Source organism: Trichosurus vulpecula, chromosome 1 (assembly GCF_011100635.1).
Source record: "Trichosurus vulpecula isolate mTriVul1 chromosome 1, mTriVul1.pri, whole genome shotgun sequence".
In the NCBI taxonomy this organism is placed as follows: Eukaryota; Metazoa; Chordata; class Mammalia; order Diprotodontia; family Phalangeridae; genus Trichosurus; species Trichosurus vulpecula.
This window is the reverse complement of record NC_050573.1, coordinates 284386638-284410212: the sequence shown is the minus strand read 5'-3', so window position 1 is coordinate 284410212 and position 23575 is coordinate 284386638. Positions and strand designations below refer to the sequence as shown.

The window sequence follows — 23575 nt, the reverse complement described above, 5'->3', positions numbered from 1 at the left end:
CTTAATTAGTTGTGGTAAAGTAGTCACTATAATGGAGACCTAGAGTTGAGAAACTGTCTTAACCTCAAAACAATTAATTCCCTTGCCAAGAAGAGAAACATGGTATTCAAAGACAACACCATTCTAAAGTACAAGCTAATTTGCTAAAAATACAGAAAATGGTGGCAGAAGATTACAAGCAGTGTTTCCTCAGAAGAAAATGAATAGCAGGGAAAAATAAAACACATTTCCAGAAAGCCTGGCTTGAGACTTACATGGGTCAAATCATCTCTAAGATGTTTCTAAATAAAACATGAAAGAGAATCCGAAGTAGATAGAAATTGAATACAATGGATAGCATCATGACAGTGATCTATTCTCATTATCAACAGCAATAGCACTACCAGATATCTCACTACCCAATGGCTATTACACGGATGTTGAAATAGTATTCAAGAAAATGAAGTTACAGAAAATGCCTGAAAGAGCCCAAGTAGATATAAGAGCTATCCTGCTGGAGGCAACATAATTTCGAAATCATTGAAAATCAATTTTGAGAAAATCACACAAGAGAAAAGGAAGAGAACACTGAGAAATAATCCTGGATAATAATATTACTAAAAATAAAGGTGATCGAGAATTCATCAGCAAGAACTGAACTATCTGCCTACTTTCTCATCTCTATAATCTTTTGTCAGAATGTTATGAACATTTATCAAGGGTGTCCTTGATGAACATATGAGAAGGGAATAGTTAGGCTTTCACAAATAATTTTCTACACCCTACTACAACCTCAGTTACAAGACTGCCTAGAAGGTACAAAAAAGAAGATTGCTGTTTTTATTGTTTGTCAATTCAAAAAACTGACTTATAGAGTCTAATGCCTTGAACATGGAAAAGACTCAACGGCTTTCCTCCAACAAGGTAAGGTCATACAAGATACAACTTCCAAGATCAAACCACTGAGATAACTTTACTAAAAGGCCCCATGATTATCCAATGAGGCGTAAAAGAAGAAATTTGTTATGGTCTTAGAGAATGCCCTTCTTATAGACGATGACCCTCCCACAGTCCAGATGGAAAAGTAATTCCCTTAGTGATGGTGAGGTCTGGTCAATGTTGTTGTTTGTAGATTACAACAAGCTGATTGCATCAATCTCTGCTATTCCCTAGGGTATCTACAATGAAATCCACAACTACTCAAAAGAAATTGACCCAATATTTCACACAGAAAAAAACACAGATTAAAAACAGTTATTTCCCAGAAAATAACATGCATTTGGATTGGCAGCCATCAATATACAAACAATGTAAAAAAAACTACCTGGAAAATTAGGCATGGTCAAAAACTGACTATAAGGAATAGATCAGTTGGATTATATTTGGGAAACTATGCTCAACGCCAATGAGAATTTATTAAGCAAACACCTACTATGTGGTAGATACTGTGCTAAGTTCTGGGGAAACAGAGAAAAGTAAACCCTTAAAAGTAAGCCCTTAAACAGCTTACGCTCTGAGGAGGCTGGGGAAGAGCCACACATACAAAGTACAAGCTAGACACAGGATAAATTGAAGGTAACAGAAGAAAGGCACTGAAAATAAGAGGGAACGGGAAAGGCTTCCTTTAGAAGGAAGGATTATAACTGGAACTTGAAGGAAGCCAAGGAAGCTAGGGCAGAAATGAGAAGGGAGAGAGAGAGTTCCAGGCATGAGAGATAGCAAGCAAAAATGGAGCATCTGGTCCTAGAACAGCAAGGAAGTCAGTGTCATTGAATCCAAAAGTACATGAGGGCAGGTGGTTAGGAGTAAGAAGACTGGAAAAGTAGGAAGCAACCAGGTTATAGAGGGCTTTAAGACCTAAACAGAGGATTTCATATTTGATCCTGAAGGTGGGAAAGAGCCTTTGAAGCTGATTTAATAGGGAGGGGGCAACATGATCGTACCTGCATATAAAATATGTCAATTTCTCTGCCAAGTAATAGAGAGACAGGAATCTGAGAGGCTTGAAACAGGAAGACCAGTTAGCAGGCTATTACAATATTCTAGATGAGGAGGTGAAGAGAACCTGCACTTGTTTGGCAGCATCGTCAAAGGATAGAAGGTGACATGTGAGAGATATAAGAAGATAGAAAATGCAGAACTTGAAACTGATTAGATATAAGAGGTAGGAGTAAGGAGTCAAGGATAACACTAGGTAGAGAGGCCAAGTGACTGGGAAGACGTTAATACTCTTGACAGTCATTGGGAACTTAGAAAGAGAGGAACATTTGGGAAGGAAAGATAATGAATTCAATTCTGGACATGTTATGTTTAAGATGTCTAAAGGACATTCAAGTGCAGATGTCCAATAGGAAGATGGAGACATGAGATTGGAGGTAAGCAGAAAGGTTAGCACTGGATAAATGAATTTGAGAATCATCAGCATAGAGATGATAATTAAATACATGGGAGCTCACGAGATCACCAAGTGAAAGAGTATATATAGGGACAGAATTAAGAGGGCCCAAAGTAGAGACGTGTGGGATCTTGTAATGAAATAAGAATGGAAAGAGAGCTTCGTGTCAGACTGTAGGGGAGAGAGGGCTTTTCTTAAATGCCAGGCTGAGGAATTTGAATATTGCTTGACAGAGAGTAAGGAAAGTCACTGAAGACTTCTGAGAAGTGACATGATGAAATCTACGCATAAGATTAGTCTGGCAGAAGTATAAAGTGTGAATTGAAGGGGTCAAAAGATGAAGATAGAAAGATCTGTAAGCAGTCTGTGGTGATCGGGGAGTTGAGTGGTAATGACAATCTGTACGAGGATATACAGTACTAATATATGGGAAAGAAGATATACAGGGTGTACCTAAAGTCTGGACAAAAACGCATATTTTCAAGAAATGAATGAAATTTTTAACCACATTTTATTTAATTGGAATATTAGCAAACAACATCTTCAATATGATTTCCATTATTTGTGATGCAAAGGTTGATGAGCTTTGCAATATTCACATGAACTCGATGCAATAACTCCACATTGCTGTCAATTTTCCTATGTGTCCAGACTTTAGTGACACCCTGCAAAGGAAATGAGAAATACACAAGCAGATTGACATACACACACACACACACACACACACACACACACACACGAGAGCATGCACACACACAAATAATACACGTTTCAGCAGCTTATTGGTATAAGTAAGAGAGAAGGACATGTACTCTGTGGTACCATGAAAAAAGTGGTTAAGTCAAAAGGAGGAAGAGCAGGTTTAAGAAAAAAAACCAATAAGCTCAAATTGGGACACATCGAATTTGAGGTGCTTGTAGGACATCAAGGTGCACACATCCTGTTTGCATTTGTAAATGGTTATCTGGGGATAAGAAAAGAGTTCAGGGATTAGGGTATATAGAATAAGGTGTCACTGATCTAGCTAAAGCAATCATTGAAGGCTTAAGAGTGGAGGGAAAAACAACAACACGCATATCTCAACATGTACATATTCCTTTAAAAGCATCAACCGTTGCTGGGGTCAACCTTTTTTGTGTATCATAGATCCCTTTGACATTCTGGCGAAGCCTATGGACTCCACAGAATGTTTATTAATACATAAAACAAAAATGCATCAGCTTACAAAGGAAACAAATTGTATACAAATAAGGATGCGGCTCTTTTTTTCCCATCCAAATTCAATAACTTTCTGAAATCTAGCCACAAAAAAATCTGTCTGTGAAACCTGTGGTAAGAACCCCTGATTTATTGTCACTGAAAAAAGACTGCTAGATGAAGTTTTTATATCATCTTTGCAATCATTTGTCTAGTTTTCTTTTATTTTGTTTTGTGAAAGAGCAGGAATAGAAGAGTACCCCCTACCAGCTCCAAATTCAGGGCATTTAAAATGTTGCAGGTTATCCTGTTTCTTTTATTTCCTAGGATGGGATCAGTCACTTCTGAATTCTTTGATCTGATTTCACAGTATTTCTGTTAAATTATTTAAGGAAATACTCATGATAATCTCTAAACAACTACAAACCATATTTGCCATCAAGGGCCATCCTAATGTCTACTCCTACCTTTGGTGAGCTGGAATTTATAGGTGAGAGTCATGTATTCAGCAACCAACTTACCAAGCAAATTTCTAAGGGGTTTTTGTTTTTGCACACCACATGACTCAGTCTCTTCCTACTCTCTATGATTTATTCTTTGCTGCCTTGCATCGGTATTTATCCATTTACTACCATAACCTATACTGCTTACTTCTTCCTTTTCATTCTTCCCTACCCCTCTGAAAAATTTTGGGTTCTGCACCAATTTTTCTCCTCATAGAACAAGAGCTAAAGGGTAGGAAACAAGACAGAAATCTAAAACTGTCTTTTATCAGAATATACCTTCTTAGAAAGGAAAAATACAATTCACTTCCTGCAGGACAAGTTTAATCTTGGTCCTAATGACCAGACCGTAACTGTAAATTATCTGTTCCAAGGAGCAGCTAGACTCCTGTGTCCTTAATGGATCTGAAAATGTTTAGAGGACAAAAAGAGTCTATAGTGGAATGCTGAAGCTTTAGAAGAGAGTTCATTTCTTTTTTTGACTCCCAAGGAAAGGAAAGAAGATTAAAGAAAAGAAATAAAAGGAAGGAAAAGAAGAGAAAGGAAAAGGAAAGGGGAGGGAAGGGGAGGGGAAGAGAGGGGAGGAGAAGGAAGAAAAACAGTTTCAATCAGAACTCTGATTCCATCAGCTCTCTATATGGAGGATGACAGCATGTTTCAACATGAGTCCTTCAGAACTGTTGTTGGTCAGGTCACTGTTTATGATCAGAATTCCCAAGTATTTCAAAGTTGATTATTTTTACAATATTTTTGTTTTTCTACAAATTGTTCTAGACAAATATTTCCTAGACCCTCCTGTTTGCAGATGACATTTTATCAACTGAATGAAGCTTAGTAACACTACAAAACCTCTTATATCAAATTCATAACTTACTAGAGTCTGACCTAACTAGCAAAAGTGGGGAGGGCAGAGAGAAAGTTGATTAAAAAAATAGAGATTATATTTAGACAGACAACTCATAAAGTTGGCCATCACAATATTTATCTTAGACAGATGTTATGAATGGAAAATTAGTTGGACACACTACAGTATAGGAAGAAAAGAGCAGGATTGCCTTGGGGAAATTGCACAGTACATTTAATTACCCCCAGGCTTCACTATGAAATGAAAGCTCATCTTTTTAGCAAGAATATTCTTCTAGGAGTGCTACATGACTGCAAGTCAAAAACACCACAATCTCTTAAGAATTAAAGTCAAGGGCTACCCAAAAGGAAATGAAGAGAGGTAGGTGTGAGCAGACATTGTGTATTGTTTACACAATTGTGTAAGAATTGTGTAAGAGAAGCACGATAAAAGAAATCATTTGAGAAATATGGATGGAAAGAAAGTAATACAGTCACATGGTAGGAGAAAGAGACAGCCCTGCTGCCTCAGTGGTACCCATGTATTGTCAAGAGAAATAGAAAACAATGTACGACATTGTGGGGAACTCTCATGGAGAATTTAAAGGAAGATATGCAGGATAAGGCCTCACGGATTTATTTTGAACTGCAATGTTGAAGGAAGTACCCCCATTGATGAGATCTGAAAACTGCAAAAGTATTAGGAGATGCGTTTCTATTAAACTATTTCTTAAGTAAATAATAAAGATCTCTCAGCACTCTGTAAACATAGTTATAGAACAACCTCTACTGTATTCTACACCTAAAATAGACTAGCACAATCCAAATAATAAAACTGCATTTATTAAATGAAGTAAAATTTAATGTCATAAAATGTCAACTTTTCTGCCAAAAGGTCACTTCTGAACTATGTTTTGGAAATAACAAACAATGGTTTAAATATAGCTTCCCATTCCCACATCATCTTTGTTCCAAGTTTTTAATTTATTGGAAAACAGAGGAAGTAATAAGTATGCCACACCAAATATCCAAAAAATCATTTTTAAATGCTATTATTAATTTATAAAAAAACCCTAATTTGGGGGGAAAAGATTAAATCTAAACTATTAATAACTTAATTATTAATAAACTCCAGACAAAATGATATGGGAAAATTTAATGATAATTTTAAAATTATGATATATCTGTCCTTCAGATTTCGAGCTCCTAATTTGGAATGATTTCTTTAAAAACTAAAAGTTGCTAATGAATACTTGCATAGTTCCATGTGTATTTACAACAGAGGTATGTAGCATCTGTAGCTACAAAGTTAAACTATATATATACATTGTGTGTTAATACTTAAATTATAAGCCAGAATTGTGAGTCCAAAATAAAATCCATGTGTCAATCATATCAGCCTGTCAGAATACATGACAGCAGGTTGTAACTACAGGTAAGAAAGGGAAAAGTAAAGTTTTATAACAGCTGAAGACCTATATTAGGTGATTAGAATTCCTTAAAATGGTTGTCATCAAATAAAGATATGTGTGTATACATATGTATGTATGTAGGTATGTATATATATACATACACACATATATATATATATACACACATATATATATATACATATATTCACACACACATGTATGAAAATATATAATAAAGGATACAGCAACAAAAACCATAGAGGGGTAGAACTACTCCAAATGGAGACATCTGAACCTGTGATTTGAATTAAATTGATATTCTTGTTTTAACCTTCTTATTTGTTGGAATAGCTGTGAATTTTGTAAATTATAATCACTATTCATTTACCTAGCCCATACTTTCTGAGACCTTTTCATATTCTCAGCACAGTGCTAGGTATAAGGCTCTTTTTTATCTTTTTTCCTTCTTTAAATTTATGTTTTTATATTTGTTCTAGTATTAATTTAATACAACAAAGCATAATTATAAATCTTTTAAATTATATGTTTATATCCCATTGCAAATATATTCACTGCATTTTCATCATAGTCTTCAAGTGTCGAGCTTCTGGAAAGTAGGACCTCTAACATAATCCTCATCATATTTGGCAATAAAAGAGATGAACATGTGGTAATAATTTCAGTAGTCACATTTTACAAAAATGGAAAAGTTAAAAGTGTAAAGATATTACATAATATACTTACTCATCTATTTGACAGACACATATTTCCACCTCTTTCAAAGCAGTCTGAAGCTTGCCCAACAATTTCTGATAGATATCTTGTGTTTCTAAGTCCTCCTCTTTTAACAAATACCGGAGGCCATGCCCATCCTGCTGTCCCAGAGATAGTCCTGAAGGGGCTGCCATGGTGGTAATGGTATGCTGGATATATACCATAGGATTTAATTTTCCTGCAAGATGCAAATATTTTCACATGAGCCCATATAACCATTAACTTTTATACCCTTGTTTTAATTAATTTTAAAGACCAAGCCATGAATAATGAGGTTAACATCCTTCCTATCCTAACTGGAGCAATGAGGAAATCGAAGCTCCTGAGGTGACTTCCTTAATGCCCGGGAAACCACAGTCAGCACCTTTCCCACTGCCAGAGGAAAAGATTTCCACTGTTGTCTGAGTCAAAACAAAGGAGCAATGGTCACATCCATCACTACAGCTGCGACTGAGGTTGTAGCACAACCCATCCCTTAGGTTATAGTTCCATTTGAGATGACAAAGCGGTAGTGTTGGAGATATCATTCTTCTTTTAGGATCATGGAGCCATAATTTTAGAACTGGAAGGGACCTTAGAAATCACTGATGAAAAGTTATTCCCCCATCCCATTTCACAGATGAGTGAATTGACACACAAAAGGATTGAATGACTTACCCATGTTTATACAGTTAGTGAGGCAAGATTTCAACACACCATCATCACTTCAAGTCCAGTGCACTATCCACCACCCCAAGTTGGCTCTCTTTTTTAGGCCCACTTGTCTATTCTCAATATCTATTTACCTCCAGTAACAAAAGTGATGACAACTTAGGAACATAAAAGATGAATGGAAATTAATTTTCCATATTTAACACAGAAAGGAGCGGCTGCAACCTACACTTCTATGAAAAGACACATACATGAAAAATTCCATGTCTGCAAATAGGTAATAAGACAGCTTCCCCTCTTAATAAAAGCAGGCTAGCTTAGAAAGGGCAAAGCATTTACCAAACAGAATTGAGAGTCAGAATGGCATAGAAGAAAAACAAGGGCTGGTTCTAAAGTAATGAAAGTCTGGACTCAAATTGGGTCTCCAGTTCTTACTAGCTGTATGTATCCTGGGCAAATCACTCAGCTACTCTGAAACTACATTTCTTCTTCTAGAAAAGAAAAATAAATAATCACAGTATTTACCTCACAGGGTTTTGTTGTGAGGCTCAAAGGATATATTGTGTCAAAAGTGCTAATAATAATTATTAGTCAGTCTACTAGCATGTGATAAGCACCTACTATGTGTCAGGTACTGTGCTAAGTGTTGGGGATACAAAGAAAAAAAACAGTCTCTGCTCTCAAGGAACTCACAGTCTAATGGGACAAACAAAATGCAAGCACTATGTACAAAGAATAATTTCAGAGGGAAAGTACTAAGATTTAGGAGGCCTAACCAGATCTCTTCCAGAAAATTCAGTTATTCCTATCAGTATTCTTATTGTTACTGTTGCTATTAAATATTATTATTATTATACCAATGAAATAATCTTGCCTTCTTCCACTCCTCTATGAGAAGGCTAATAAACCAAAAACAGCTAGAATGCCTGAAAGATTCAATTTCCCCAACCTCCCTCTCCCTCTCAAAGAAACTCTGCCAATTCCTGAGCTAGTTTATTGATTTGGATATTCAAATGGTGCCAAGAGACTGTTAGAGTATGCGAAGAAAGCTCCATTTGTCTTTGTTTTTCTGAATATTAAAAAGTTGTCCCCTAACTGCTGTTACCACTCAGATCTGACCTGAAATTTTGGAAGGGGCTAAGTTTTTCTATAATTTCAACATTTGCTGCTTTGCTTCTCAGAGAACAGGAGACACAGTCAAGAACCAAATTGCCTGGCAGAAGTGATTAGGACATCCTTCCTTTCATCCTGCTCGTGTCTACCACTGACAATTTGCATATGACTAACAAACTTTATAAAGATCAGGGTGATTAACTGTTTTGTTTTTTTTTATGGACTCCTTTGCCAGTCTGATGAATCTTACCCCTTCTCAAAATGTTTTTAAATGCATAAAATAAGTATATTAATTATATTGACTTTAAGTTATCAAAATATAGTTTTTCAAAAGTTCATGGACTCCAGATTAGGAAGTCGTGAATTAGAGTAATGCAGTCATTAAAGCTGTAGGAATAATTATAAATATCTTTTATTTAATTTTGAGAAAATTTTACAAAAGCCACCATACCTTGCTCAGAAACTTTATTTTCTTTCTCATGGGAATTATGTTTTCTGTTGTCCAGTTGTACTCCAAAGGCACTCCCCAGGGATGTTGAGGTTTTAGGATAAGAGACTTCCATGACGTTGACATGGCAATTAGTGGGACAAAAATCACTGCTGTGCAATGGGGAGATTTTTGACTTGGCCTGTTTAAAAGTAGGCCAGGCTCTGTTCTTAAGTACACGTGAAAACTGTGGATTAAAAAATGTATACATATGTGTTATAAAGTTTTACATAGGATAGATTACTATGACATTCATCAACACCATGAAGGAATTAATCATATGAATTAGAATAAGCAAATGAGAGTTTAAAAATCACAGATATGAAATGCCTATCCCACTTCTAAAATTTGATTAAGAAGTGCTGTTCTTCATGACTATGGCTCACTGTGAGCAAGGTGCCATAACCCTTTCAGATGCTAAGGCAGTAAAGGAAGACTTAGGAATTGAGGCTCCATGTGGGTAAAAGGTGGCAAAGAAGCAGAAATGAGAACCTTTAGGTCAGGCAAGGTAGAAAATGGGATTCTATGGTAGAATCTCCTTCCTAGGAACATAGGGAACACTGTAGAACAGGGGGAACTCAGTTGGTATTATGGTCCTATGGACCACTTCTTAGAATAAAATAACATTTTAAATGCATAAAATAAAATACAAGTGATTACCATGGAATCCAATTATATTCAACTATAGTTATCAAGTTTAAAATTAAATAAAGAACAAATCCTCAGGTTCCAGATTAAGAACTCCTGCCCTGGATTGTGGGAAATATTAGTTCCATCATATTTTCAAGGATAAAAATATTATATAGGGGACGGCTGGGTGGCACAGTGAGTAGAGCACTGGCCCTGGAGTCAGGAGGACCTGAGTGCAAATCCGGCCTCAGACACTTGACACATGTACTAGCTGTGTGATCTTGAGCAAGTCACTTAACCCCAATTGCCCTGCCAAAAAAAAGAAATAAAATATTATATAAGACAGATAGGTTCTGTATCAGTAGTTGCTCTGCAAGGCAAAAAGACAGTCAGACAGAAATGGATAACATCTGGATGACTGAAGTCTCTCCAGTGTTTCAGTTCTGGGTACCACATTTTAGGAAGGGCATTGATACACTGGAATGAAACGAAAGAAGGTTTATGGTCCCGAGGTAATACCAACTTATACAAGCATTCGCAGGAACTATGGATGTTTAGCCTGGAGAAGACAAGGCTAGGAAGGATACGATAGTAGTCTTCAAGTATTTAAAGGACTACCATGTGGAAGAGAAATTAGACTTTTTCTCCTTGATTGCAAGCATCAGGGCTAGAACACTAGTTAGAAGTTACAGAAAAGCCATCTATATGAAGAACAGCAAAAAAAAGAAGAGCAAAGAGGTCTCAAGTGGAGGCTAAATGACCTCTCACTAGTAATGTTATAAATGGTACTCCTGCCAAGCTCATATTTGAAGGCTTCTGAGATCCTTTCTAGATCTGAAGTTCTATCATATTGTGCTTAGATGGCATTGATTTGCTGTTTTTGTTTATCAGTTTTTTCAATTATGTCCAACACTTTATGACCCCATTTGGGGTTTTCTTGGCAAAGATACTAGAGTGGTTTGCCATTTCCTTCTCCAGATCATTTTACAGATGAGGAAACTGAGACAAATGGGATTAAGTGACTTGCCCAGGGACACACAAATGTGTTTGAGGCTACATTTTAACTTGGGTCTTCCTGACTCCAGGCCCAGCACTCTATATGCCACACCATCCAGCTGTCTTAGGCAAAGGATTTATTTAGTCCCTAGCCCTCATTTTCCACATGGGCAAAATGAAGAAAGTTGAATCAGTCACTTGCCTGAAGGTCATATAGAATTAGAGGTCTAGTTAGTAGGTCTAGTTAGTCCTAAATGCCAGCTCTTGACTCTCAGGTCAATACACATTCCACTACATGACCCTGCCTTCTGTAACTGTGTGTATGGATGTGTGTGTGTGTGTGTGTGTGTGTGTGTGTTATACATGTGCACATGGATAAAAACAAGAACTATCATATGAATCTTTTAAATCAAAGCATCCTACACACACACACACACACACACACACACACACGACCGATTATGGTATTATTCTAAAACTGAAGAATTCACCTCAAATTAAGAAGGGTATTAGAAAGAATTTATGGTGAAAGCTTTGCTTCAAACAGTGCATAATTTATATCTGAATCACTTGCACATTCTGTTCCAAACTGAATAAATCCCTGGTCATGATTTAGTCAGGTCATACGTAAGGTTCATATCTTTCTCATATATGTGCAGAAAAACATTTAAGGCCTATAGAACTAGGCTAAAAAAATCTAAATTGAGCTCAATAAACCTGATAATAGAAACATTAGGAACTTACTAGTTTCTATTTTTAGAATTGAAACTTTTGCAATCCAACTAAGAGAAAAGCTAAGACATTCTAAGACTTTGGTTACTATGGATACCTTTTTTAGCTCAGAGAAAGTGGGATATTTGCAGACTGCTTATCTAGAATAAAACTACATTGCTAATGTTAATATGCTTTAAAAACTAAAATATAACAAAATGGTAAATTTGTAATAGTAAATGTTAACATGTATAGTGCCATGAATTTGGTAAGCGAATGAAGTTACAGTCATGTTAAAATTGTACACAGAGTAATATCACCGACATTCTAACTGAATTCAAATGATCAGACTGTGCCAAAACTCCTCAAAATTATCTCTCTGATCTTTGGTAACCTCGTTTTCCGAAAAAGGAAGAGATATTCAATTAGTTTAAATTCACTGATAGTGAACAAAATACAATTCATAAAGGGTCGAAAAAATTAAGTCAATAGAACATTGTCTTCATTCCTCAATGAAAAATAAAAATTAATTATAATAAAAATCTATGAGATTCAGTTTTGGATTTATAAACCATTACCAAGAGTGCTTATGTGGCTTAGGACTAAGTTATATAGAGAACATCTGCTAAAATAAACAAACCAAATACATATTTGTGAAATATTTCTAGCCATGACCTCCCTGTTGTATATCCAACTAAATATAGGACATCTGCACTCCAATGTCCTACCTGTGCCTTAATCTTTATAATGGTCAAAATAAAATTTAGTAATTTATTTCCAAACCCTGTTTCTCCTTATGACACAAGGCCATTCTTGACAGACCTATCCCCCAAATTTCTTTGCATTAATTTTCTATAAATTAATTAATTAAAACATCAGTTGCTCATAGTTAGGCTGAGCTAATACAATAAAATGACAATTTTCCCTAAATTAATTTACTTATTCAGTGCCATACCAATCAAACTACCAAAAATTATTTTATAGAGCTGTACAAAATAATAACAAAATTCATCTAGAAAAACAAAAGGTCCAGAATATCAAGGGAATTAATGAAAAGAAACGCTGGGAAAGGAGGCCTGGCCATACCAGATATTGAACTGTACTATAAAGCAGCAGTTATCAAAACTAGTTGGTACTGGCTAAGAAACAGAGTGGTGTATCAGTGGAATAGATTAGGTACACAAGATGCAGTAGTCAATGACTATAGCAATGTAATCTTTAATAAACCCAAGAAGTCCCACTTCAGGTTAAGAATTCACTATTTCACAAAAACTGCTGGAAAAACTAGATAATAGTATGGCAGAAACTGGGCATAGACCAATATCTTACACCATATACCAAAATAAAGTCAAAATGGCTTCACAATTTAGGTATAAAGCCTGACACTAAAAGCAATTTGGGAGAGCAAGGAATAGTTTACCTGTCAGATTTATGGAGAAGGGAAGAATTTATGACCAAACAAGAGACAGAGGGCATTACAAAATGCAAAATGGATAATTTTGATTATGTTAAATTGAAAAGTTTGTCTACAAACAAAGCCAATGCAACGAAGATTAGAAGGGAAGCAGAAAATTGGGAAAAATTTTTTCAACCGGTATCTCTGATAAAGGTCTCATCTCTAAAATATACAGGAAACTGAGTCAAATTTATAGGAATACAAGTCATTCCCCAATTGAGAAATGGTCAAAGGATATGAACAGGCAGTTTTCAGAGGAAGAAATTAAAGATATCTATAGTCATATGAAAAAATACTCTAAATCACTACTGATTAGAAAAATGCAAATCAAAACAACTCTTATATACCACATCTCTCCTGTCAGATTGGCCAACATGACAAAACAGGAAAATCATAAATGCTGGAGAGGATGTGGGAAAATTGGAACACTGTTACATTGTTGGTAGAGTTGTGAACTGATCCAGCTATTCTGGAGAGCAATTTTGGAATTATGCCCAAGGGGCTATAAAAATGTGCATACCCTTTGACCCAGCAATACTCCTTCTAGGGCTGTATCCCAAAGAGATCACACATGTGGGAAATGGTCCTGTATGTACAAAAATATTTACAGCAGCTCTTTTTGTGGTGCAAAGAACTGGAAATGAAGAGGATGCTCATCGATTGGAAATAGCTAAACAAATTGCGGTATATGAATGTAATGGAATATTATTGTGCTATAAGAAATAGGCAACAGACAGACTTCATAACAACCTGGAAAGACCTATGTGATCTGATGCTGAGTGAGGCAAGCAGAACTAGGAGAACATTATATACAATTACAGACACACGGTATCTGGATGACTAACTTTGATACACTTGGCTCTTCTCAGCAATACAAAGTTCAAAGACAGCTCTGAATGACTCATAATGAAAAAAGCTATCCACATCCAGAGAAAGAATTACAGAATCTGAATGCAGATCGAAGCAAACTATTTGCTCTCTTCTTTTTTTCCCTTCTTTGTTGGTTTTGTTTCTTCTTTCTCATGATTCATTCCATTGGTTATAATTCTTCTTTACAACTTGACCATTGTGTAAATAAGTTTAATGTGAAGGTATATGTAGAACATATATCAGATTACATGCTGTCTTGGCAGGGAGGGGAGAGGAGAGGGAGGGGGAGAAAATTTGGAACTCAAAAACCTGCGGCACTGAGGGTTGTAAACTAAAAATAAAAAATTAATTTAAAAATTAACTAATTAAATACCTTTTTAAGTGAAAGTTCTTTGAAAGAAGGTTCTTTTTTTGGTCTTTACATCCCCCATACAGAACAGTGCCTAACCATAACATTTAATCATGTTTAGTCATTTAATGCTGAAGGTATCATTCTACTACTTAAAACATTTCAATGCCCTTTACTTCCTCACAACCTCCCCTCCACCTCCCTACCTAGGGGCTAAAAAATGAAATTAAAAACTTTGAGGTCTGCTTTCCAGAGCTTTCACAATGTAATGATACTTACTTTCTTCTATGTGCTACAGTCAAACTGAATAACTTGCTACCATCTTCCCCTACATGGCCTATTCTTTCCAAACTCTTTATTGTTTATGCTTTTCTGTCTTCCTGGAATGTGACTTCTCCCTTTTCCATTTATTGAAATACTATCTAGCTTTTAAAAAACAACTAAAATCCTAGAGCATCCATTAAGTATTCCTTTATCCAGTCAATAATGAACATTTTCATTTCAGATCATGAACAGTAATTGGTTTATACCTCTCTCCTGAACTTCATTTACTTTATCTTTTATATTATCATTATTTGTACTTATTGTGAGAGGCAGCATGACACTGTAGATAGAAAGCTGGACTTCTATCCAGAAAGTTCTGGGTTCACATCCTCTCTCTTACACATATTGTTGGGTGACCACGGACAAATCAATTAACCAGAAAACTCTCCAAGAATATTAGTTAAAGATGATTTGATCTTTCACATCGATGAGAGAGTTTCAGCAGTGGGAATTTCCTATACTGATAAAACCATGGATATGGATGCCCCCCACACACACACACATGTTATTTTTAAATGTGTGAGACGTTCCCAGGCACTGTGGTGTAGCAACAAGAACAGCGAAACTTGGAATCAAAAGATCTGGGTTGGAATCCTAGCTCTTAGACTTATTATATGTGTGACTAACTATAAGCAACCCCATAGCAAACTGATGAAGCACTCTGAGCATTAGCTTGCACATCTTCAAAATGAGGATAATAAGAATTATATTATCTATCTCACAGGCTTTTGGTAATGACAATTTTGTGAAAATTCTCAGTGCTTTGCAGATGAGAGCCATTATGACCAAAGAAGAAGCAGAACAAGAGTCTATATCATAAGTAAATTCTCCAAGATACTTTGCTGACAATTAGTCTATAGAATGTGGAAGGGGATAACATAGGTCCAAAGTATCAAGAAAAATAAATAGACCACGAATAATTATGTTAGTTAAGTAGAATCTAAGAACACAGGGGATTCAATGGAGCTGGCATGTCTTCTACTATCATAAATGATTTGACTCCTATTTTATTCCAATCAGTATTAATCAGTTTGCAATGATTCCATAGGGATAGTGATTATAAGTTCTGTATATTAGGCCTCAGAGCTGTGAACTGCAGACTGTAAGTTCACTTGCCTAATCAAAGGAAGCTAAATAACAGACCTCCACCCTTGTTTTTCCTTGTTATGGTGACTAAGTCCAGTGTGACAGCAGTGACTCAATTACATGGAACGTCCCCCAGCTATTTTTGTTGCCCTTCTGCCCCTTGTCATTTCTCTATTGCCCAACATGGGGAGCTGACCATGAGCACATAGCCAATGAGTGGTTCCAGTTGCCAGACTGCAGCCTGCCCTTCTACTGGCACATCAGACCATGTAGATGTTTTGACATCTGCTTATCAGCCCAACCCCATAAGCCTGCTCATTGGCTTGACAGGGACTCCTGAAAAGTCAAGATAGGTCTGTCAAGGTCTGCTCACTAGTCCATTTCTCAACCAGTGGGATTCTGTATTCTGTGTAGACCCTCCTAGAGGGCCAAGGTAGGGTCTACCAACCAATGAGATTCTATATTTTTGATCTGATTCACCTGTATTGCCCAGGTATCAAACACTATAAAACTTAGAGGAAGTGGGCATCTCAGATTGTGAGGAAGATTTGAGATGCACTTCATTAGAGAGGACTGTGGACTCTTTTAAAAAAGTGATGTTGACTCGAAGTTCTCCCTCTGTGGATTTTCTTGTAGATTGGACAATTCTGAAAATCCCCACGCTACAGAGAACACAAGTAGCAAGAGATAGCTTTCTATGCTCAAAAGCTTTTGAGAACTTCAAGCATTACATGTTTTCTTCACCCATACAAGACAGTGACTATCACCCAGCAACAACAGAGCCTTCCCTTGCAAGGGACACTCATCTCTGACTCCAGGATGAAGAAAAAGAGTGCCTCGCAATGAATTCTCACTCAACACAACAAAAGCTTATTGTTGACCACACAGGTGTATATTGTACCGTGCAGATACAGTCAGCACTCCTGGCACTCCTGTAATTGATTCCCCTTATAGAGACCTCATGATAGTAAATCACATCCAGGAGAAAACTCCTCTTCCGTCTGTCTTCTCTCTGTCTCTATTTCTCGGGGGGTGGGGGGGGTGGAGAGGGGATATTCACAGGTGACAGTCAGTCCACATTAGTGAATCCCAGTACTCTAAAGCCTATATACATAGCATGCACATCAGCTAATAAAGAGCCTAGGTCTGATCAAGTCCTAAACAGTTTCTTTTAAATTTATCAACTACATTTATTTCCCTTTTCCATTCCATGCCAAACAGTGGACATAGGTAACAAAGGTGAAATAGATGGTTCATTCCAGTATTCCATGGATGGAGATCACACAAGATTTTGTACCCGGGGCATTTTAAGCTTCTACAACACCATCATCTCCTTTGTTACCTTATGTTAGCTAACTCAAAAGGACTTGATTTTCTTCTTCTAGTCTTACTCATAGACAGAATACAGTAATCACATTTTGCACTGGTATAATGCTTTGAGCTTGTCTTCAGAGAAGTTTCATGTGCCGGAAGATGGAGTTGGAGAATGCTTCCTATCATTTGTATCCAAGAAGGAACCCAGGAGGGAAACTTCCCAGAAACAAAGAGGTAAATCCAACAGTTCTTGGAAAAATGGTATTAAGACTTTTGATTTAAGCAATTCTTTTTAGTGAGTAGAATTTATGATTGTAATATGAGAAATTAATACTAATATAATTGCTTATCTTTTTTATTCCGAAGTAAACAAACACTAATAAAATGAATATTTCCACATACAAAGTAGAACAGAAAAAGAGGATCATACATGAAACTACAAATCTTTTAAATACATCTCACTTTTCCTTTTCACTATATAATAAATTCAACAGGTAACTTCTAAATCTGTCCTGCTTGTTTGTGCTTCCAAAGGCTTTGACTTTGTTTTCTTCTATGCATAAAACAAAAATGTTTCAACAGCCCTCTTTTATTCTTTTCTTTTTTCTCTCTTTTTTTTGGGGAGGAGCCTATTACTAGACCTCTCTCTAATTCCCACTCTCCCCATTTTGGGGAAAGAAAAGAAAGGACAAACGATGATAATAAGTATTCAGTTAAATGAAATATATTTACTTATTGTTCTTGTCCAAAAATGTATCTGATTTCACATTTTTTTAATTTTTTTTAATTTTAATTTATTTATTTATTTTTAGTTTACCACACACGGTTCTACATAATTTTGAGTTCCAGATTTTCTCCCCCCCCCTCCCCCTTCCCTTCCCAAGACAGCACGTAATCTCATATAACTACCATGTATAACTTCGCATTGAATTAATTTATACACTAGTCAAGTTGTGGAGAAGAATTATGACCAATGGAATGAATCATGAGAAAGAAGAAACAGAACCAAAAAAAAAAAAAACCCAAAAACAAAAACAAAAGAGAAGCAAAAAAAAGCGAGCATGTAGTGCATGAGGCAATCAGTATTCAAACTTCATAGTTCTTTCTCTGGATGAAGACAGCATTCTCCATCGTGAGTCCCCTGGAGTTGTCCTTGCACCTTAGGTGGCTGAGAAGAGTGGAGTATGTCAGGGTTGGTCCTCACGGAATCCATATATCTGTGGCTGTGGACAACGTTCTCCTTGGCTCTGCTCCGCTCACTCAGTATTATGTCGTGTAGGTTTTTCCAGGTTGTTACGAAGTCTGCATCATCCCCATTTCTTATGGCACAATAGTATTCCATCACCTTCATATACCACAGCTTGTTCAGCCATTCCCCAATTGATGGGCATCCCTTTGATTTCCAATTCTCGGCTACCACAAAAAGAGCCGCTATAAATATCCTTGTACATGAGCCCTTTTCCCGCTTGTGTGATTTCTTTGGGATACAACCCTAGAAGGGGTATTGCTGGGTCAAAGGGTATGAACATTCCTGTGGCCCTTTGGGCATAGTTCCAAATTACTCTCCAAAATGACTGGATCATCTCACAACTCCACCAGCAATGCAACAATGTTCCAATTTTCCCACATCCTCTCCAGCATTTATCATTTTCCTGTTTTGTTATTTTAACCAATCTGACAGGAGAGATGTGGTATCTAAGAGTTGTTTTGATTTGCATTTCTCTAATCAGTAGAGATTTAGAGCATTTTTTCATATGCCTATAGATAGCTTTAATTTCTTCCTCTGAAAACTGCCTGTTCATATCTTTGACCATTTCTCAATTGGGGAATGGCTTGTATTCCTATATATTTGGCTCAGTTCCCTGTATATTTTAGATATGAGGCCTTTATCAGAGATACTAGTTGCAAAGATTTTCTCCCAATTTTCTGCTTCCCTCCTAATTCTTGTTGTATTGGCTTTTTTTGTACAAAAACCTTTCAATTTGACATAATCAAAATTATCCATTTTGCATTTTGTAATGCTCTCTATCTCTTGTTGGGTCATGAATTCTTTGCTTTTCCATAAATCTGATAAGTAAACTATTCCTTGCTTTCCCAATTATTTCACATTTTGAAACCTATTTGGTGTAGGTAGCAAGTTTCATCAATAACTTTCATGAACTGGCAAACATTTGTAAAAGAAAATAATTGAATGAACTTTTGCCAATCAACTAGTTTCTGCATTAAAAATTCATAATATCATTACCTTTTTGTAACTGGATATTCTTCTACATATGTGCTCAATTTTATCACTGCAAATGGTGCCAAATTTACTTTGGAGATCAGCAGGGATGACTTCATTTAAAGAGTTTAGGCTAGTGCAGTTTTGCACAAAATGTTCATCACTTTTGGCCAGAGCTTCAAGAATCTGTAGGAGGAAAAACAACAAAATGAGATACTAAAATCAACCAAATTAAGCAGCCATTAATTAGTAATACAGGAGGGTTTTACTTCATATGTATTCATTTAGAGGTAGCTTGAGGTATATATATTCAAAAATGTTGAATAATGATAAATTCACATATCTGAGGGCTCACGTTTTGAAGGCTGTTGACTGCCTTTGAAAATGGAGCAAGCCAACCTTTTTATGGAAAAGAAACATTATAAATGTTAACTAGGGAAGATATACTTAGAATTATTTTCTTTCAAATATTGAGAAAAAGGAATAGACTAGTTTTCACAGCTATAGGAAAACAGTGTCTTTCTCATCACAGTATAAATCATTATCATATATTTTTATCTCAGCTTATCCACATGGCTTTTCTATTTAATAAATTCTGCTTAATAATCAGACTGGTTGTATATCTAAACATTTAGATTTGATTAAGTCATGAGATTTTTCCAATGAAATGAAATTAATGGTGAGTGATATTTTAATATATCTGAACTTTTAAAGTTCACTTCATCTTTGAATCTTTATCATCCTATTATCTACTTAATAACTCTGTAAACCTGGACAGGAGACTTAAACTAAGATAGATGCCCTACTGACAAATGTAGACTGTTCCCTTAAGCGAATTTTGGGATTCATAATGAAATTTTAAAAATTAAGGATCTGGCTTTCCTTGGAAGGACATCTTCTTCAAAATTGCTCTATGATGCATGCCAGTTGGGAAAAAAGGATTTAATAATAAATATTTATTTTATACTTTTATCTTTTAAGAAAAAAATGTCAGAGACATATAAACTAAAATCAAGAGCCAGATTCCCAGTCTGTGAAAGAAGGAAATATCTTAGCTAAAACTATTTAGACATATACACCCAGACCAAAACTGAGGTCATTTTAATGTCTTTCAGTGTTTCCAGGTGAACATAACTGACTAGAGTCTCTCAACTAGGCATCCAATGCAAACCATAGATAAATATGACAAGGAGGGACTTGGCAGAGAATCTCACATTCCTTAACACTTTTAGTCTGATGTTTTTTCAATATTATGGATGGAATATACAAGAAATCACAAATAAAACACAGCATGGGTGGAAATGAAGTAGGGATGGAGAGGAGGAAGAGGGATTGCAGAAGTAGCATGGACTACAGTCACAGGGCTGGGTAAGTCTCAGATCTTTAATTATGTCAGTGTGAGTACTCCATTTATGAAAGAACAGACCACTCTACAGTCAATAGATGATCTCCCACAGTTGCTATGGCCAAAAAATACATCACCCTGTAGCAACCTGGTGATGAGCCTATCCATACCTAGCTTGATAGGATTAACTACAGCTTGCTTTCCATTGGCATTGCCTTTGAGAGCCCAGCACCACACCTGCCTGCCATAATAAGTCATCAGAAGGGACTATGGATAGCTAACACTTATGCAACATACAATACAACATGTATTCTTCACAAAAACCCCAAGGCAGAAAATGAAAGTATTATCCCATGCCCCCAGGGGCTGTGGCGTAGAAATGGCCAGAGATGGCCTAATGCTGCAGAGAGTAAAAAGAAAACATGGGCCAGGTGGAAAAGTAAAGAACAGCTCTGTTTATTTAACTGAAGGACAGGGCTTATATACCTTTTAGGCAAGCAGAATCAACAAATCCACATGTGAGGCATTTGCATAATGCATGACTTTCTTCTGCTTTTGTTCCCCTTTTGCTGTAAACAATATTATGTTAATAGCCCACAGGTGGTATTTAGCACCTGTGTGCCTTGGGGTTTTGGAGACAGCACGTGTGTACTGAGGAGGCTTGAAGAGCCTTCATCCTGAGCAGCACATATATGGTGATGGGGTGAGGGGGATGGAGAGCACATGTGCCAATTTATCAGCCCAAGGGCAAGAACAGACCTCTGGCCTGTATCTTATCCCAGAATGGACTTTCTAAGATCTGGCCCTCTGCAATCCCATTCTACATACTTTGTAAGTGAGGATAAAAGTGACTTGCCCATGGTCGTAAACTAGTGTTAGAAGTTGAACTCAGATCTTTTATTTCCAAGCCCTTTGCTCTTTTCATTAAATCAAGTTGCTCTCCTGTAAGTTAATATATAACACTATAGATAGAGTTAAGAACATTGAAAATTATTTTGTCTGATATTTTACAACCCAAGCATTGATATAACAACGTAGATTCTCAGAACTTAAAATGGATGTTAGAAAATATCCCTCAGTCAGGAAACTAACAAATATCACCATTTTGTTGTTCTAAAATATATATTTCACTTTACGAGGTAGTTGCTCAAATCAAGACATGCTGACTTTCATAAATGAATTATGCCAATCACAATTAAATGTAAAATTGTAAATGAAACATAATAGCATGAAATCAGTCTTCTCAGGAATATAAATTTAGTATCCTTAGTCTATGTAGACTTTCAGCATATAAAAGTATAAGCATGAGCTACTATCTAACAACAGCAATGTTTCAAAATTCTTAAATGCAGGGTTGTGTCAATTAATTAGCCAGAAACCAGTACAGAAAAGGTTACAGTTATTTTTAAGCCAAGGCTTTTTCTATAAATACCTGAAAAAAAAGATAGGCAGGTTACCTAATTGTTTTTTTTTAATTTGAAATATCTGAATAGTCTCTGTAGAAAGTATGAAAATAGGAGTAAAAGGGAATACAATGATCAGGTCTTTAACTATATTATATAGCAGTAATTCTCAAAATTACCTTTTAACAGCTAAAAATAGAAAAATAGATCAGTGGACTAGAAAAGGTACACACAGATATGGGGTGGGGTAATAGAAAAAAAATATAATTAAACATGGTGAAAACAGTTCAATAAATAACTTTTTCAAAAAGTCCTAAGTTTTTAAAACTTTTTAAAGCTGGTTTAACTGCTTTTAACTGGTAGGAGTTACAAAAATATTTATTTTCATTACCACCCCATTGGTCCAAAGAGCTCTCTTACCTTTGCAGTCAAGCTGAAGAAACCTTTGGGTTCAATCATTTTTTCTACCACATTGCATTTTATGCCTGCAGTGCTGTCATACTCATATACAACACCATATTCCAGGTGGACATTGTCTACAGTCAAACTCACATGGTCCTTCTTCCCATCAATGATGGCCATTGTGTTGAACTTGTCAATTACCTCTAGAATGAAGATAATTTTAATATAGTCTGTTCAGAGAAATGAACTTTCTTAGATGTAAATAAAATTCAAGAGATCTTTGTTGTACTTGCAAATGAAGTCCACTAACCCAAAGGTAAGGAATTGTCCTCGATAACTCTTTTGCTGTAAGTATATACACATGTATTACAAACTCCATAACATGAGAAAAAGGATCAAATTTTTAGAAGTAGAAAAGATCTTAGAGGTGATATAATTAAAACTCCTCATTTTTCAGATGAGGAAAACGAGGCTGAGAGATATTAAGTGACTTTCCAAACAAATTCTGCCAAATAAATCTTTTATTTTTCTTCAGGCATAGGAATTAATAATGTAAGAATAAAAACAATAATGATGATCTCTCAATTTTATAGAGATTCACATTCATAAAACCAATTTAATCAGAAATTGCAGATAGATAATGCAAGTACAACTATCTCATTCTAAAGCTTATGAAACCAGTTCAAAGGTATTAATTGCCCAAGATCACACTACCAATAAGCCAAAAAGCCAGGATTCCAACCCACGTTTTCTGATTCCAATTTCAATACTTCCTTTACTACACTAATCTGCCTCCATATGATGACAAGCAAATGTGACAAGAAATAAGGAGTATATAGCACTACTTTGGTAGTTCTTTCAGATGGAGTGTTATGGATGAGGAAAATATGATATGTCAAAAATGAGATTTTAAGTAAGAACATCCAGACTCCTTCAAAAAGGTATAAAAAGGCAGTTCATCAAGCAACCTCTTCCCTATCCAATGGAACAACTACTCAAGTCCCTGCCTCTAGGTAACATCATATACTATGGGGGAGAAGGAATGAATAATCAATAAATACCTAGTTAAGAGACTGCCAAGAGGAGAATAACTATGGCAATAGATCCACATAGG

General features: G+C 36.0%; 1 protein-coding gene across 1 annotated transcript in view; it reads right to left on the bottom strand.

Annotated features, from left to right (window-relative positions):
- PREX2 (phosphatidylinositol-3,4,5-trisphosphate dependent Rac exchange factor 2) overlaps positions 1-23575 on the bottom strand; it is a 422543-nt gene that overhangs the window by 159237 nt on the left and 239731 nt on the right. Inside the window, exons 22-25 of the mRNA XM_036740899.1 lie at positions 22480-22664; positions 19336-19497; positions 9319-9541; positions 7074-7281 (exon numbers count right to left, since the gene is read on the bottom strand). Coding sequence (XP_036596794.1) covers positions 7074-7281; positions 9319-9541; positions 19336-19497; positions 22480-22664 — 778 coding nt within the window. The remainder of the gene's footprint in view (positions 1-7073; positions 7282-9318; positions 9542-19335; positions 19498-22479; positions 22665-23575) is intronic.